This window comes from Haliotis cracherodii, unplaced genomic scaffold, assembly GCF_022045235.1.
Source record: "Haliotis cracherodii isolate W230 unplaced genomic scaffold, xgHalCrac1.p SCAF_6, whole genome shotgun sequence".
Classification (NCBI taxonomy): domain Eukaryota; kingdom Metazoa; phylum Mollusca; class Gastropoda; order Lepetellida; family Haliotidae; genus Haliotis; species Haliotis cracherodii.
The window spans coordinates 45,398,275-45,418,194 of record NW_027266319.1 but is presented as its reverse complement, the minus strand read 5'-3'; the positions used below and the strand labels follow the sequence as shown (position 1 = coordinate 45,418,194).

At 39.9% G+C, this 19,920-nt stretch overlaps 1 protein-coding gene across 4 annotated transcripts in view; it reads left to right on the top strand.

Moving 5' to 3' along the window:
• The first annotated feature begins 460 nt into the window (after positions 1-460).
• The window catches only part of LOC139445614 (RNA polymerase II-associated protein 3-like), a 383,319-nt gene continuing 363,859 nt past the window's right edge, over positions 461-19,920 (top strand). For all 4 annotated transcript variants that reach the window (XR_011651874.1, XM_071226777.1, XM_071226776.1 and 1 more), the window contains exons 1-2: positions 461-716; positions 5,505-5,639. Coding sequence is in view for 3 of the 4 variants with exons in the window: in XM_071226777.1 (XP_071082878.1) it covers positions 555-716; positions 5,505-5,639 (297 nt within the window). In the remaining variant the exon portion in view is untranslated. The remainder of the gene's footprint in view (positions 717-5,504; positions 5,640-19,920) is intronic.

Here is a 19,920-nt window from a genome sequence, read left to right as displayed (position 1 = left end):
ATGTTTCTCGACTAAATGGCTTTCGACAGTGTGATGATACCCCAAATTCCGACCAATTCCTGCGTTATACATGCCGATTATTTGCCATCTTGTGGCGTTTGATAATCGCCTTCGTGCCATGTTCACACAATATCATGGAATAACTGTTTAAAACGGAGCTTTAGAAAGCAATTTTTGTTTGGATATACTGCTTTTAGGGATACTCGAGGGTAGCATGCTGCACGGGCATACCATGCATGGCACGTGAGCTTTCGTCACGCATGACTGATTACATCATCTCGAGAATACCAATTCTTCCCTTAATTATATCTTTCATGACTGTAACAAATATTGGCACCAAACAATAATGAAATATATTAGGGTGTGCTTAACTTTTTTCTTTGTGTATAGTTTGTCCAAACAGACGCTCAAGCTGGGTCCCGTCTCTCAGTGGTTGCCAGCCTAGGTCACGTGACGGACAAGATGGCGGCGCACATGTGAACTGTGTTTCAACAAGACCTGGCAGTCACTTTTTGTTGTTAAGCAGGGCCAGTATATGTGAATGATTGAAAAGTATGCCAATCACGAAGCACGAAGAGAAAATGGTTGATTTGCAGCATCAACTACGAGAAAATCAACATGATGTTGAGGAGTTTTTGTCAGATATGCAAAACTGGGAAACTCGTATGCGAAAGAAAGACACTAATTTGAAGATGGAGGGACCAGTCATTGAAGCTGTAATTATTTTACCTGTCTGTCGTGAACGTATATATTGGTACACATGCAGAATCTACCCTATTTGTTTGAGGCTGGTAATGGCAACACGCGACACCATGGCTATTTCAAAGTATATTGGAACACAGGACACGATTTAGCCTGCAACCTCGGGGTATCGCGGTACTTGTTATGTTCGCTAAACAGAACCAAATGCACTCACTAACTTTTATGATTATTCGTAGTCTCTATATCAGATGTCATTTATTTTATCAAACATTGGGCTCCAAACTGTGCATATCTTACTGCTAAAAGTTCATTATTCACATTAGTAGCGCCGAGTAAAAGCCGGGCCTCACGTTCAGTTTGACGAGGGAGAGAACCCGTACAGTGAAAAGTTGTGTTTGGAGGTCCGAATTGGACACAAACAGGACATATTTGCACCAACCACTAAGTATGATGATGCCAGACTTCAGTCATTTGTCCCAGCAAGGGCAAAGACAACACAAGTAAAACTCTGAATGTGTTATCAGTAATAGGTATGCAATATACATATTTACCGGAAAGTAAGAAAAATGCATTTTGAAAATAAACAACAAAATATCAGAAATGGTATTTTAAGATTTCTGTTTAAAAAATTGGATGACAGTAATTTGTCAAAAGATTGGATAAATTTTAAAGGTTAAAGGGGCACTGATCTAAAACAATTCCCCGGGACTGGTTGTTGCCTTTGTTATTGTTTTTTCCCCCGTGAGTACCCCGATGATATAGCAGAAACCTAGACTAGTTCATGACCTGTGCTGTGCAATTCGTAAGCGCATTTGTCACTTTTATTGATAGTATCAGGGCGTATGGTCACATTGATCAACAAAATGAAATACAGTTTTGGAAATAATAAGGAAATGTAGGTATCTTAGTGGGTAGCATCGATAATGGTGACGAAGTTTTGACAAGTCACTTGCTTGGTAATTGTGCGATTTTCGTTTACACTTTTTTTACTTGCAACACAAAGTAAATATTTCTCTTGAGCATTGCTTAATTTATCATGTTTAATTTTTTTAGAGTCAAAATGGGCAATATTTTGACTTAGAAAATTTATTTAAAACCTGAAATGCCACTGAAAGAAGCTGAATTTTACAAATTGACTGAAAAATATGTCCATCTATATTATTATGATGACGAATTCCAAACATTTTTACGTTTAATATCATCACCAAGAGACTGAAAATGTTACGATGAAAAGTACATTTCTATATTGTTTGGCTCCTAATCCTACATGATAATCTATTGTGTTGTTTATAGGCCCTTTTGATCGTCTTAATCAATTTTAGTCAATCTGTGAAAGAAATGGACATTTTTTTTAGTCAAAATAACTGAAATATTTTACACATTTCATAAATTGCCTGAGAGAATCACATTTTACAAACTGACTGTAATATATACACGCTTACAAAGGAAAAGACTTGTGAAAACGTCTATCGCGCATCGAAGAATTTCCCAACCAAGACGTAGAGGAACAGGAATGAATCTGTCCAATGCTACAGTAAATGAAGGAAAACAAAATGCAAATATCATAATTACAACCTACCAAATTTATGTGTATAATTTTAGGCAGCTTCCTTGTTTGAGGAATGTATCCGTGAATATCCACCCAAAGGAACAATATCCCACACGTCTGCAGATGTACAAAGAAACTTATTCGATGTCACATGTCTCTGTAACAACCAAATATTTATAAAAAATATATATCGTTTCGGGATATTATAACCCGTGTTCGTTTCTCAACTGATCACTTAGATTGTTTCAAGTGTTTCACATAGGTGTCAAGTCTCAAGGGTCGGCTGAGAAAGCCCACGTGCCAACTATTTTCATAACGTCCACGGTTCCTAAAAAATCCATTGAGTGATAGATAACAATGAGCAATCGATCAACGTATTATTGGTTAACCCTTTGAACAAAGTATGTTGTTTTTACATCGGCACTTCATGCTATGATATGAGTGTATTCCCTTTGTTTTAGTAAACCTAGACATGTAAACACTCACTTTTGACATATCCACTGTGCAAGATAACAGTGATTAATCAATCAATGTATTTCCTGTTAATCCTTTGATGACAAGGAACGATCCGTTGATTTACAAAAAAGTAAATCAACTGATCATTCATCTCCTGCTGAGGGGCCACCTGCATATTACATAACACACATCTCATCTCACTTGAAACCTGGATTTAGATTGAATAATTACCCCAGACACAATAAATGCGAAATGGGAACCTTTGTCAGGTATTCTGAGCGGTGCTACCACTAATTATACCTGTAATAAATTCATTAACTGAGCATCAAATGAATGATGACAAATACACACAAGTGTGGGGTTATACCAGAAAACTAGGATGACAACAAGGGAGTAGTAATCTATTATCGACGGAATCCAAAAATGCTTTCACTGCATGGATACTCTTTTATTATTAAACTATAACAATCATATAATTATTTCCAAATGACGACATCTGATGAGCTTCTTTTTGTCAGTTTGTTTAGGCTGAAGAAATATATTAACATGTGCCCTTTGTAGAAATCTTTATAGATCACAGTTAACCAATCATTGTTCAAAAATGAGTAAACAAATATTGCCTCCAAGTTCATTCAGCTGTCCTTGCAGACGATAGCCCAATCTCTTGTCACGCTCAGTTGCTTTGCGTATCATCTGGGTACTCACAGGGGGAAAAACAATAACAAAGGCAAACACCAGTCCCGGGGAATTTCTTTAGCTCAGTGCCCCTTTAACAATAAATATCTAAAAAGCTCCCCTGGTATTTTAAAAGTATGTATTTTATCATTTGGCTACTAATGAAGACCGTATTTCTAAGTATGGAATTATGGCATTCCTAATACTTTCTGGCCACAGAGGGGGAAAAAATGTGAGGACTACGTATTTGCGTAACCTTATAAGTCGCCGTGAATATGCAGATGATTTAGTTCAGGTCAAAAGAGAAAGTTTACTTGGGGAAACTGCGGGTTATATTGTTGTCCATTGATATATGGGAGTCAGGGAATTTAAAAAAGATGCCAGAAATAGATATCAACGCGTTAATAACTCCCTACTTACAGCAGACGGAACATTCTGAGGAAATTGAAATTGTTTACGAAGCGAGCTTTCCCTGGTTACTGATTTTCAATAATAAATAGCTGCTAAGAGGCGTGTCCCACACGAACTACCGGAAATCACAAATGCCACAATACGATGAATGCAGCGGTACCACAGGGTTCAAGTATATGTCACAAGTGTCTGTTTTTCAACAGTTTGTTTACTTGGCATAAATACAGAGCTGTGATCCATGTTGTTGTTCTGGAAAATGTTAACTAATGTGTTTATAGTGCACTTAGATGCCTACCTTTAGAATACAATACCACAAACTTTTCAAACACGTCACAATACCCTATAACGTAATTTGTAGTAGTCACACCCACGGAACAGTGGCATGTGACGTCAGGGGACATCGTGTGTGCATAAGCTCCTCTCAGTGATCTATCATCTCACGGAAGGTCACTGAATAAGCCCAGCAATGTTGAGAGTTTTGAATATTTGTGGCGATGCATTTTATATCAAGTGCTAGTTCATGAAAGTAATTTTATTTTCAATATATTTAATATTAATATATATGTTATATTTTGGTTTCAAATTAATTCATGGGGCTTAAAGGATTATAACTGGGAACTAATACAGTATTAGACAGTATTTTATTTGCACCCAGTTTCTGTAAGCTGATAACTAAAAAAGGTGTTGCACAGTGCTTTTATCGCTGTGCAAAAAGAAGTGGAGAAATTTGCTGATTTTGTACACATTACAAATTTTCGGACTTAAATTAGAAGTGTTGTTTTTTAATTCGGTTTAATTTATTTCCAGTTAAAAGTATACTATCAGATAGGAAATTTTCTATTCTACATCACTGCGTAATTTTATAGTCAGAGGTAGACCCAGTACCACACAAGCACTATTCTTACACTATACTCACACAACATTTACTTTTCTGATCTAATGAAAATGTGCATCAGAGAAATAACTCGGCATCCAATGGGTTAAGATAATAACAGAAGTATTTGACATTTTGAAATGAAAATTTGAAATGACTCTTATGGGATGAAATGCACATTGCCTGTAGTTTTGCTGTAGTAGTTTTTGAATCTGGGAACCTCTAAGATTTTAACCTTAGGATTATGAGAGGAACCCCTGAACTTTCATGCTTATTTTAAAGTACGCTCATTGCAAAAATGGAATCAGTTCCTTTCTGCTGCTTCCATGGGAGGTTTATGCAGTTAATGCCATGGGATATCCTACTTGGTCAAATCATTTACCCCACTGCGTTTGTAATAACTGCCTTCCAAGACCTCTTTATTCATACACTTCTGAGATATTTTGGCAATTCTTAGTCCTTACTACTACTTCCCCCCCCCCCAAAACCTGAATATACTCAATGTCTTATTTGATTTTATTTGATGAACAGGATAAGTCACGATCATTCATTCATTTGTAAATTTGTAATAGATTGTTTTGTTGTCCAATTGGAGATCTGAAGAGAGGGTTGTGTAGATGACTTTGTGTTCTTGTTTGAACTGACCGCTGATTCATCCATTTGAAAAAACCTTGATTACAATGCCTTTGGTGACTGAAAAATAATCTGCACAATGGTGACTGGACAATACTCTAATCATGATGATTGCTCAAGCGGTTGCCATGGAGTGAATATTTTTACTTTTCAAGCAAGGTCTTGTTTCTTCTTCAAAGTGACATACTACAATTATTTTTTCAGCAACTCCCACCTGTCCGCAATACATTAGATCAGAAAAAAATGAGGAAAAAGAAGAAAAGGACAACTGAAAGAGTACAAAACAAACCAAAACGAATAAGCAGCTATGACTATCTTTCGTGGGACACATTTGATGTTGTAAGTTGATTTTTTAACGTTTTATTTACACATTCTTTATTGTATATCAATTCTGGAGAATGCAAAACCTCTATTACATAAGTGCCATAATTCTCTTATTTTTGTTTTTTTAATGCCATAACATCTTTTGAGTTTTGACAAGTCCTCTTCACTGTCAACTATTGATAATTAGTTGTGTGACTAATAATATCTCCCTTCAAGCTCTCTTCCTTTCTCTTGCGCATGTGCCAGGCAGAAAAACCTCACTTCTTTCTGCTGTTTGCTCCTGTCAATAGCTGGGAAAAGCCCAAACAGTGGTCAAGCTTCTGAGATAGACCTTGGCTGGAAAACCTGGAGTCATAAGTGATCTTCAACCAAAAGCTGGTCTTGATGTAATGTCAGATGACATGTGATATGAGACAGGCACACGCCCGATCCAATTGTTTAGTCTTACGAGCTTCCAGCAGTTGCCACACTTTGCCAGACCAGTCCAATGCCCCTTTGATCATCACAGAATATTCCACATGTTTCTATAACGTTTTAATATCCGTCCTTGCTATTTCGGAAGTTTACAGAAAATTCAAGCATCTAAATATAATAACTTCCACACCACTGCTTACTTTAAATAGTACTACATTCCTGACAACTAATCATTGTCCAAGTGTAATGCAATGAACTTCTATTGAATCTCAACAAAAAACATGCAAATACAATCACTGATAACACAAATTTACACTGCCATATGACAAGAGTGAAAATTATTTCTGAGGCTGCACATGGCGCTTCGTTTGTCATATGTGACATTGTATTACAGGTTAGATTGCCAAATTGCGTTTAGTTAACGAGATCATTCCTCACTTGCATGTTTTTTAGAGTGGTTGTTGTTGCGCTAAGTGGTAGTGTTGTGTTGACCAACCTGCCTGCTCTACGTGTGGGAACTTCAAGGTGTCTGGTGATCCTCTGGCGATGATAATAGATCTGAAAGTTCTCAACAAGTAGTATCTTGTAAGACCACTTAAGTTTCAGATTGAGCACTTTGCTCAGAGATGGGGATTGCATGATCAGCATCGATTTCAGGATGTGTACCTACATGTGCCTATTCACCCTTGATGAAGGAAATATCTTCAATTCATAGTTCCTAGTTCCTAGTACTTACTTGGGGATATCAATCATGTCTTGGCTGCTGTTCACTTGGAGAACAGGATTGATTATTAGCTTTCCACATCCACCTAGTGCGTCTCCATGGATACATCTGTTGGCCGACCAAGATAGTAGCCCAGTGGTTAAAGTGTTCGCTCGTCACGCCGAAGACCCGGGTTCAATTCCCGACATGGGTACAATGTGTGAAGCCTATTTCTGGTGTCCCCCGCCGTGATATTGCTGGAATATTGCTGGAATATTGCTAAAAGCGGCGTAAAACCATACTCACTCACTCACTCACTCACTCACTCACTCTGACTCAACTATCTTCTCACCTTGGCTTCCTGGTTCACCCAACCAAATCAGAGTTCAAATCAGCACAGGAGATTGTGTATATTATCGTCAGATTCGTACTTCAGAGGTCTCATTTGTCAACCAGAGGGTCATAAATCTCAAGAAGCTGCAGATGGTCACTAAAGTGGAAGATCGGTCTATCAGCTGTGAGCACATGATCTATTTGGAATGCTTCATCTCCATCCTGTACAGTCAGGGAAGCTGGACATACTATTACCATTTTCCTCCAGGACCGTCTTCTGTGGTGGACATGTCATCTGTTCATGAACACTTCCAACTCAGGATGGGATATGCATATGGACAGTCTAACAACACGGGGACTGTGGGAGCCTCATGAAGTGCATCTTCACATAAACTCTTGAGATGCGAGTGATCTATCATCCATTCAAGGCTTGTTACTCCATTTATTCCAATCCTCTGACCTGGTAGCCACGGACAAAATGACAGTGGTGGTGTACATTCTGAGACAGGGAAAAACTAAGTTGACTGGATTGATGCACAAGATTTCACTTTTATTCAGCTTGGTCAATTCACTGCAGGGCTGGCGCCCGGGAAGACTCAATATGTTGGCAGACAGCTTATCTCACCTTGGGAGAGTGGTAGCTACAGAGTAGTTTCTCCTAGAAATGTTTCACTTGGCAACAATATTAACATTGGTGTTGAATACACCTCACCTGGACTTGTTCACCTTATGTGTAAGCAGCAAGCTTCCAGTATTCTTCAGCCTGGTACCGGATCCCCAGTGGACGCGTTTTCCACGGACTGGTCTTGGATATTTCCTTATGTCTTCCCTCCTTGGTCTCTCGTAGACAGAGTGATCCAGAAGATCAAGGAGTCAGATGGTATCATCTCATAGCACCAGTATGGCCAGCTCAGTCTTGGTTCCCAGGACTATTTCTGCTTTTAATGGAAGAACCTCTAGCTGAGGCATAGGAAATGTCTTTTCATATCACAAAGCAAGCCAGCGTCTGATAAGGACATATCTAAAGCAACTGCAGTAGGTTGGCTTAAGATGACTATCTCAGACAATTACTGACACACAGATTGGTTACTCCTGTGTTCAGAACCTTTACAGGCCCTGAGATTAGGGCCTTATCTACGAGTTTAGCCTCATGGAAGCCCACGTCCGTGGAGCAGATCGTAGCCTGTTGTCAATGGAAATCCTACAACACACTTGCAACATTCTGTCTAAAGGACTTCAGCTGGACTTGCAGGGCATATACAGCTTTTGGCCAGTGGTGGCAGCATAAACCATCATTAGCCACCAGCCCTGCCAACTTGACTGGGAAGGGCTGTGCAGCTACAACAAGCCTCGAAAAGTAGGTAACATTTTGATCCTATTGTCTACCATGGATCAGGCAGTCTTAATATAATGGCAGGAAATCACACTAGAAGTCAATGTGAATGATGTTCACCCTATGGTCTCGTGGTAGAGCGTTGGCCGGGAGAGTGGAAGGTCGGAGGTTCAATCCATGGCAGCATCATACCAAAAGATGTTAAAAGATGGTACTAGTTACTACCCAGCCTGTCAGTCGGCATTCAGGGGATAAAACAGTCAGTATACTGTGCCTGAGTAAGGTATTCATGTTAAACTGCAGCATGGTATCTCAGTGAGCTAGCACTATAAAAAATCCGGACTAATACAAGCAGACACATACACACAGACAGACAAAAACACAGAGGAAGTCAATACGCTGGCCATAAATATTTAAAAGCTTGTAGGGTTTGCTACAATTTCATACACTTTATTAGTTTCATAACATGATAAATGAGCTTAGATAAATGTTCTTAAATCATTGTGCCTACTTGGATGACAATGATCTTGATATCAGATACCAGAATGCGATGGTAATTTGGCCGACCTATTAGTATTTGCATCTTGGTTTACAAATGATTACTTCACAGAAACAAGTAGCACTTCTACCATTGTCATAAAACATGAGTCCATGGCGAACATTAATATGTCTGAATAACAGTACTGCTCTTGTGAAATTTAACAAATGTTCAAATGGTTCGGGTCCAGCTATTTAACCTCTGTGAGTTAAATAATGTAGTGAAGTCAGTAGACAAAACATTTCTTTCTCATTTTGGTTGGATCGTGAGAATCTCCACTATAGAGAGAGATTTTATACAACAAGTGTCAAAATTCTTGTATTTTTTAAGTTATCCTGTATTCCTCCTTAATGCATTTACTGCTGTTTTCTGACAGAAAGACAAACTTTGTGAGATCCATCTGCCAAAGAAAAGTTGTTCCAACCAGTAACTGGTAGCACCCTCGCACAGTCGTCATGTGACCCAGAAGCTACGACTTCACATAAGAGCATGTTACTCCTTTGTCAGCTCCACGAACGGACGTACTGTCGTATCTCTTGTGGAAATAAAGTCTATATTTTGCTATATTGCATGTTTCTACATTCATCATTTGCGAATATGTCATCTTCTGTTTATGGTTTGTACCTTGTGTGGTCTTCCGAAACAAATTTGATAGTTTTATCGCTCGTTTGTGGCTCTAGTCACTGTAATTTACAGGTGTATTGTTGTGCCAGCTGCCATTTTGAATTCACCTTGTGGCCACATACTTTCATGTCTTGCTGACTGAATTCTTTAATTTTGTTTTACCTCATGTCTGTGTGTTTTAAAGCTTTGCTTTTCACTACTTTTTGTGTAATTGTTTTCTCGCATACACTTTTAAAAATAGAAAAGTTTTTGAGTTACATTATGCCCTCCTGTTTCCCGTTGTGTGCTTGCCACATCAATATGACTCTGCTTAAATTCCAGAATTAATGTCTTGATGTACTGGTTGCCGTGGGAACAAATCTGGTCGGGACCCCCTCCCTCTCTGCCTTGATTGTACGATGCCCTGTACTTTCACAGTGCAGTGCCAATATTGCAGTCCCTTGTCGCCATGCTCCTTCAACTCTTACATACGAGTAACCAGGAAACGTTTTACTCAATGTGCTGACGACACGCTGTGATGGCTACCATCTTGGAGACTCCCTCCCTCATTGAGATCGACGCCTTCTTGCGGTCTCCTACACCACCCTTGTGGTCACCCTTTATTGATGATCTCGCCCCAGTTAGTGAGTTACGGTGACACCCTTTATGGGACCTGCTACTACGTCTGCTCTGCCATCTACGTTGACAAAGTCTGTGTCCTTGGCTCTTCCGGTGCTCAGGGGGCACGGGTGGCCCAGTCGTCTAAGGCACTGTGATTTGCTGTGCAGAGTTGCGTCCCTTGGGAATGCCAGAAACCTATGATTGTGGGTTTGAATCCCGGTTTGCCCCAATTATGTTTCTAGGTTGTCAGCACCATACCTGTGCTCGTGGGTTTCACCGAAGTGGTAAAAGTCTGAGACCTGCCTCACTTCTGGCTTTCCTACCACATTAAGCTGACAAACTGCGATATAAGTGGAATACTGTTAAAAGCGGCGTTAAACCCAACCCAACTCACTCACTCACTCACTTACTCACTCTTCCGGCGCTCACAGCGATATCGGCGCTCACAGCTGGCTCTTTGATAGGGCTAACAGTGCCTGTGTTCTGCAATGAGACACTTTCATGACGGGAATGGCGCATCGGCTGTAGCCTCCGTCTACTACGGACTCTCATCGGCCTAGATCGTCATGACGGAGTGGCAAGGAGAAACAACATCCTTGAGATCTTGTCACCTCTCCACAGTTGACAATATCCACGGACAACATCTTTATGGTGTGTTGTCCCCGGAACCAAGCTACTCTCTACTCTCCATCCCTGCTAAACCTGACCTTCCGCTTCATTGACCTGGACCTGCAATTGAGAGCATGTTCTGGCACATACTCTGTCTGGGCCAGATGAGGTGGCACAACTTTTCTACAGCAGTTGGATCCCACACAGTTCATCTTTGTTGGAAAACAGCAGTAAATGCATGAAGAAGTAATGCAGGATAAGTATACAAATGTAAACAATATTCAGATTTTACAGAGCAAGAGCGAGGTTACACATGAATTGTATGCGAATTTAATAATTTCCTCACTGCCAATTATCCAATTAGTTTTGAGGCAAACCCTATCCTTAGTCAAAATGCACCACTGTCGTCATTGGGAGTTTGCTCTGGGTGTGGAGTTGATGAAGAAATTGGAGATCCTCACACTAGGTGTACCAAAGTCTAGATGCACGTATTGCAAGGACTTATCCAAAGAAAAATTTGACGAGCTCAATGAACCCCTAAATTGTCCTAAATCCAAGAGGAAAAGCTAGATCATCAGGCAAGTTTCTTTTTACATCAAATTCTCCAAAAACTAAAACTTAATCTAAATTGGAAAGGTGTTATCTCTCGGGTAAATTGACTTCCTCAAAGAAACACACAGGCATCAAGGGTGTGATGCATAAAGAGAACCCAGTCTTTCCCAAACTTTTCACCCCACCCGCCCCAAACTAAGGAGCAGGCATTCAGCTCTGGACATGGGACCTCAACCTTTTGCCAGGGTTAAGTGGGTAGTTCAGCTACTCAACCTCTGAGTCCAAACCTATTCCTTCCCCCCCCCCCCCACACACACCTTGAGTATTAACCACAACTATGTCCGTCATGTTTGACACCAATGTTTCCAATTTTACATGACATCAATGCTCTAAAACGATCTGTAAATCAAAAGGTAGATATGACCAGATCTAAATCCCACGATTCAGATTTTGAGAGTCCCATTCATACACGTGTCACAGGTCAGGCAGTTCACAGGACAAAAGGTGTGTAGTATCCAGTGAGAGTAGTCTTTATAGCTCCACATCACCCTGTGCATCTCAGAAGCGTCTCACAAACATAGAAGTCATAAACACCATTCTTCCTGCCAGGCATATCAACCTTACACAAAGCATGTTCCCTTGGTCACGGTCACAACTTGACAACCTTGTCTATAGCTTGGATGGTAACGAATCACCAGCTTATTACTGTTATTCAGCACAATCCTTGTGCAGCTCGAGCCAAGATGAAGCTGAACCAGTGCTTATTGAGCAGGTGCGTTATGAAAATCCTGAAGAAAAGAGGGAAGGTTTTCATACATTTCTTTATCCCTCATTCCCTGAAAATGTCACTAAAATGAATGCAGAATTAAATGCTTTTACCAGAAGTTTCAGCCTGCCTTTTCCCCACAAAGGGAGACAATTCTATAAGACACACAATTGAGCGTTTTCAATATCTCCTGCCATCGTATTGCAGATAAAGCAGATTGCATTATTTCTTATTCAACTCCGATCTCATCTGGCTTTCCTGGTACACCACATCAAGTCGGAATCAAACCAACTCAAGACATTGTGTACAAAGCGGCGAGGTTACAGCTTCTTATAAGACATTTTAAAACCTCCAGGGGATAGATATCTAAGAGCAAGAGAGATGATCCAAAATGCACTTGACCAACCAAGCAGGCCACGTCATTGGTTTGTCTTGCCTAGGAACGTTGACATCACTCCAAGATCTTACTTACAGAGGGAGGCTTCAGTTATGTCCACTACAAGCTTGGATGAGTACTACCAGAGATATGGAACTGAAAGATATAACACAACCCCTCACGGACAGCTATTGGAACTTCATTGTTGGCTTCATCTTCAAAATGTCATGTCAGGCATCCCACTCATATTTCCCCCTATGGTACTTGTCCTATACACCGACGTGTCAGGCGAAGTTTGGGGCATGCATATGGACAACATCATAGTCCAAGGAGTGTGGTCAAACCAAGACATGAAGTTACATATAAGTTGTCTGGAAATGAGAGCTATTATCCAAGCAATCAAGACATTGTCTCATCTACTACACCACTCGTCGGTACTGATAGCTACAGACAACACCACGGTGGTAGCGTACATACAACATCAAGGGGGCACGAGATCAGCACTTTTGTTAAACGTTGTTACGCTTTTATTTGCCTTGGCAGACTCGGTGAGTTGCAGGATAGAAGCACGGCACATACCGTGAAAAGTGAACCTACTTACAGACTGCCTATCCCGGATGTGGGATACTCCTCATCTGGATCTATTTGCCACATGCCTAAACAATCAACTTCCCATATACATCAGCCCAGTTCCAGAACCATTAGCCCTCCAGGTCGATGCCCTATCCATGAGTTGGCAGGGGATCTTCGCCTTCCCACCTTGGTCTCTCCAAGACAGAGTAGTAATAAGAAAGATCAAGAACACAGATTGCGTCCTAATTCTGATAGCTCCAGCATGGCCCAACAGAGCGAGGTTCCCAAGACTGCTACCACTACTTAAAGAAGAACCTCTCAAGCTACCAGAATGTCACCATCTCCTCCACCAACCCAAATTAGACATATTTAATGGCAGCCTCGTCAATCTCCACCTTCACACATGGAAACTATCACGGCAAAGATGCAAGTTTCCGGTTTCTCTTCCTCAGCTTTCTATAACTTCAGATGGAGAAAGTTCTGCCAATGGCGAATAGAAAGAGGTTTGCAAGACGAGACTATAACAATACCTACAGTGGCTGATTTCTTACTTCACCAGAGAAATGAGAAGAAATTCAGACATGCCACTATTGAAGGCTATAGATCAGCACTTGAGTAGTATAGGTAATGGGAGTTCTGGCTCACTTCAACTGGAGCCAGATTTATATACCTATTCTGCTACTACAGATGGAATTTTTTATGTGTAAATGATGATGTGATTTAACGATAGTCATGAGATTAAACTAAATTGTAATGAAAATATTCTCTATTATTTTTATTCATACGTATACCATTATTTTGAACAAAGTGATACTCAACATTTTTACTAAGTTCTTCACCAGACTGTATACTCTTCTTGGTAATTGGAAAAAAACAATTGATGACCGTATTTGTTTGGTTTGACATCACTGATATAATATATACCTTGTGGTAATTCTCTCCATTTGATAATTTTGTCCCTGAGCATAAATGGTTCGATAGCTTTTTCGAGTTCTTCCTTTGTTGGTTTGTAATTCTCCATTATTATATACTTGCGTAAGCATTCTTCTAAATGAATGTATGATTTTATGCGGTGTGATCTAATGATAGGAAGCAATCTATTTTTAATCTCCAACCAGTTCCTTGGTTTTGGCACAGAATAATTGATGCGCTTGTTTTACATCTTTGTTTGTCATCTTCGCTAATACCACTGGTCTTACGAGAATTTGATCGAATCTCCTGCTTCATAACATTCGTTGTATTTGGTGAGTTCCGACGTCACTAAATGAAACTCCTCCTCAGATATCTTACAATCAGCCATTGCTGTTGAAATATGGTCCTCAATGCTGTTCAACTTTGCTTAGGCGAGTATCCGAATATTATCATGTTTTAATGCTTTCTTTTGCAACCTACGAGAAATGAATTTTATTGCTATTCCTGCCAGTCCTGAGCCTCCAGCCGCTATTTCCATGCCAAGTACGATATGCGTGGCGATTATAGTTCATAATAAACCGACACTGGATACACCGAGTCCCATGCCAGCTGTTACAAGCGGTGTCAACTCCGTCGAGAGCATTCACGGCTCTGGGATACTTTTTATACAATCCAAGTCTAAACTTCCTCTCCTTCGCTATTTGATGTTTTATGTCGCTTATTTGATGTAATCGAAATCCATCAACAGTATCCATCTTTTCAGATGCCTCATCGAGCGCCAGATATAAACCCATAGTGTTTATTATTATATCATATAATAATCTTTAATTGGTCTTGCTTAAATATTTTGAGAGCATACATCAACCTTATCAAATGTATATTATACCGCATGAATATCTTAGTAAGAGAAATGCTATCACTTTTAATTTTTTGGACCCCCTCAAGGGTTGCAACGGGTGATGCTCCAATATGAATAATACTGCAACGTTGACGTTGGTGTTTCTTTAGCCATTTAATCGATAGACCTGGTAAGATTTTGAAGGCATCTTCCGGTGCATCTACGACTTCAATAATAAGCGTAGAAAGATTAGGTATTGCACTGAAGTTATCTTTAATATCATTGAATTCAGTAACCAAATTTAAACTACCCCGGTAACATTTTTTGATGCCGGACGACTATATAACATATGACCTGGGTTTTCTGGCAGGGGGGTGACTAACACACTTTTTCGTTTTGATGGGATATAAGCCCAGAGTATGATCCCACTATTTATTATCTTAGTTAAATTATGTGCCTTACCCGTCATCACATACGGTGGGGTAATGACGATATTCAATAGCCACTCGATGTTTGCTTCGACCATAGTCCATTTATTATCATCGTTGAGAGTAAGATTATTCGAAGTGTTTTTATGGAGTCTACTAACATCGACATCGGTTAAATCTCCTAGATTACCTGTGAATGCAACTTCTTTCCGCTTGTATACATTATCTTGTAAGTGTAAAGCGTATAACTTACCATTGGTGCCGGGTTTACCGAATCCTTCTGTGTCTCCGAGATTGGAAAGCCCAATTGTATTGCATTGTCTGAGCGTTCCAGGGCCTGATGAATCAACCATTATTTATAATATGGAGTGTTACACTCAAGTATCCTATATGTACAGGTTGATGTTTTACATCTAATACAGAAATTTTGAGGTCTGAAATAATACCCCACTTTAATTTTTTATATTGTAATGATGAGAAAGATTCCGTTCTACCGCTATTATATTTTTCATCTTTGACTGGAATAGCTCTTAGCAGAGTTGAAGGACTTTCAAGTTGAATATTATCCGTTGTACTGATCTGATCAAGATGGATGCACAACTCTTTATAGGGAACTACATCGGGCAATTTAACGCAATGCTCTGTTTTGTTGGGTCTTATTACTTTTTGTCTAAAAAATCCAAGTGTATCTGCTAAGTTCTCGTAAAGAATTACAACCTTTTCTCCAACGCTTAATTTCAACATCCCATTCGACTCATTTTGTGTGAGACTAATTCCATTAGGTTTAAAAATTTCATCATTGAGTGAGCATACACTGTAATACCCATCAGGTATAACAATGCGAGTGTGATCAATACCTATTTCACCTATTAATAACTCATTATTACCTCTTGCAGCACTTATATTGGTCCACAGCGGGTAATAAGTTACATCGCATAGGGCGACTTCAAGTTGTCCATCCGAGTTATCGATAGTATGAAGCAGTTCAATAGACTGACCATTTGTTATTCCCGGGAGTGTAACATACATATTAAATATACAGTGATACTATATCATAACTTAAATATGAAATCAACTTATATTACTAATCAGTCGATTTTAGTAGGATAAGGCATGGAATGCATCACATAATCCAACAATAGGTGGGCATTCAAACGTATTTGTCAGGAATTTAATGTTTCTACGAGTAAAGATTGGCGTCTGAGTGGAGTTAACCATGGTTTAGGTATTCCGTACGCTGGTGCACACTCTGTTAAAGAAGTCAGCGATGATTTACTGAAAAGGGGTCGTCTTCTTCCGAGCTTTGCTCCCTCGAGTAACGAGTGGAGAGATGATCATATCAACTTTAAGGGTGGTGTTGTTTTCACCGTCCAAAAGGTTGAGCAACCACCTGGAAATGCTTGGAATGAATTTCATAATGATAAAACAGTAAATAATTTTACTAACCCAGGAGTTGTAAGAGTTAATGAATCAATAAGAACTTATGTATGGGCAATTCTTGGTTCACAATCGCAAACACGAATGGGAATCATCGTTTCTGGGACGGCACTCGATGCACAAAAACAGTTTGTAGCAAACGTAGAGGATGCTATTAATTCACCAGTTGACATACCATCTTCTATAAAGCGTTATCAAGATGTACGCTCAATCCAAGGTAGACTACGTTAATGCGCCGGGACTATACATGTCTCCGAGTAATATGGAACTTAAGATCGGTCAAGTGATAGGTTATAATAATAAAATTGTTATTGCTACTGATCAACAAAAACCAGGTATAAATTCAGATATTAACACCGAATTAATAACGCAAACAAACACAGGCAAAACGGTAATAGTCAAGCCACAGATATCTACTGACACTCCAACTAACGCACAACCATCTACTAACGCACAACCACAAGTGCCACCACATTTTATAGCTAAAAATCAACAACATATCGATGAAAAAACAGCGCTTAAAGTAGGTGGAATCGCGGCTGGTTTACTCATGATGTGGTTAAATAGTCTTTAGCGGATACAGCCCTGCAATAGCTACGATCAGTGCCCACAAGTTTTGACAAAGCCAAGTGGTGGTCTTAGCTAATAAATCCAAGAGCCAGGAAACTATACTCCCTATTATACTAGGAAGTGAGGGGCGGTCGGGTAGCCTAGTGGTTAAAGCGTTCGCTCGTCACGCTGAAGACCCGGGTTCGATTCCCGACATGGGTACAATGTGTGAAGCCCATTTCTGGTGTCCCCTGCCGTGATATTGCTGGAATATTGCTAAAAGCGTCGTAAAACCAAACTCACTCACTCACTACTAGGAAGTGCAGACGCGGCTTTCCCAGTGCTTCTCCTAATGCTTTAAAATGCTTTTTTATCCACCCTTTTATGCCAACCCTATCACTAGGGGGTGTGCCACATCCTGTACCGCCGGTTAACGCGAGAGTCAAAGTCGATATAATAAATGCCAGTGCGGTTAAAATACTGGCAATGGTTATCCCCTGTTCTCTGAACAATGTTTTAATTTTATCAGCCAGTGTAGTATAATCGTTGAGGACTTAATCGATACTTTCTCGAATTCGACTGATTTGTGAACGAAGTGCCTTTCTATTAGTGGAAGCTGTTAAGAAGCGGGCCGATTTTTCGTCATCTTAGATACGCAATCTTTCTGCAACGCGACTGAATTCATCACCCGCCTGTTCAAGTTTTGTTTTCTCATAAGCTATATGCTTTTCGAGTTTGGAAAGCTTGGCTATATCATTGATGAGTTCTCCCCGCATTGTTTGCATTGCCTTGTCAAGACCTCGTAATTCCCTAATACTGAACTCCGAGTATGGTGATACACTGACCGTGGAATTATCGTAGTAGGTATCCAAGATTTCTCCGAGTCCGTCCGAGGCCACCGTTGAGCTTTCTTCCAAATTATCTATGTTACCTAGTTCATCAGGCACAGTCCAAAGAACCTTAGTAGTCTTTGCGGAAAGGTTTTCTCGTCGTGAGTAGTCTACAAAACCATTACGAATTACGAAAATTCATTACGAACAATGTTGATGCCATGTTTAGCGGCTATCGTAGACAAGGCTAATGGCTTACGAGTTCGATAATGCAGAAGGTCAATATCAGGTTCACCGCGTAGTCGTAATATTAATTTACTATCTATCGTAAACTTTGAATAGTCACGACCAATTGGGCTAACATGTTTAAAGGTATCGTAATAATCATTAACGGTTGATTGTAAAAGTTCATCGTAAAGATTCGTAAAGCTGGTTTCATCAGTTACCCTCTGCGATTGTACTAGGGTTATCAAAGTCATCTAGATTAAAATCATCCATTCTTATATTAAACATAAGGTTACATAATTTCAATATAACAATGTCTTCGCAATACGGACGCAAGTTAAACCCACAACGTAGACTTCGAGATCAATTAGGGGTCAAGGCAATTCGCCAGTCTGTAACTATAACTAATAACTCTAGTACCATCGATCAGAATCAAACACTTCTGGTTCGCTTTCCTAATCTCGGCACACACGATGTGTTAGTTCCGGGAACTGTCTGACTTGCATTTACGATTAGTTTGACTTCTACCGACGTTGACAGGGACCCTGTTCACAACATAGGTCGTGCTATCGTCAAGAAAATCGTGATTAAAATTAGTGGTAAAGAGGTTTTGAGTACTGACGATAGCGATGTATACTATTGTTACATGGATCTCTGGAGAACGGATAAAGAGCGGGAAAACTTACAGTACCAAGGTATTTGTAATCGGAACACATTGTGACTGAGTGTGTGTGCTGAAAATGGTGATAATACCGTCGTAAAAGATCTAGCTGTTGCCAGCGCATTAGGTAACCGATTCTATATTCCGCTAGACTTTGAATTACTAGATTCCCACATGCCCTTTTATCAAGCATCCCTAGGTGATAGGTTAGAATACAAACTCACTTTTAATGACTATGGTTGAGTAATCAGAGCTGCTGAAGATGCTAGCTATTCCATTGACAATATCTCGCTGGAGTATGATATGATAACAGATCCTGAATTAGCCAGACAAATTTGTAACCAGTACACCGGAAGTTTAGCTATTTTGTACGATCGCGTGCTTCAACACCGAAAGATCATAAGGAGCAAAAAAGATATGACGTGGAATATCAATCTAAACATCCCCACGAGATCGTTGAAGGGTATTTTAATGTTGTTTGAGGACCCCTCCGATGCGTTTAAAAGAAATACTGAGAAGTTCTACAATCCCAAGATTACAAAAGTAGAATTGACTATCGAGGGCGTTCCTAATCAACTATATAGTCAAGGAATGCTAGTGTATCAACAATGGGATGAGATTAAAAAACTTCCTTCTATAAAACGAAGCCCAGAAGTTAACGAGGTCGCGAAAGATCTGTCTCTCGGTGGTGTATCGATGGGTGAATACCTCACCATGAAGAACGCGCTATGGCTCGACATGCGAACCACGGACGATGACCAACTACACGGCAGTGGGTGGAGAATAGAAAATGCTAACGAGGGTGTCACTATGCAGATAACGAAGCTCCATGAATCAGCTGGTAGATTAAACATATATTTGTACGTGATTATGGATGCGCAACTTAATATACAGAATGGACGATTTGTGCAAGCAATCTATTGATAATCTTTTATCTAAAGAACCGCACTGCGCTATTCTGCTGGCAAACGGGTTGTGGAAAAACAGCTTTTATT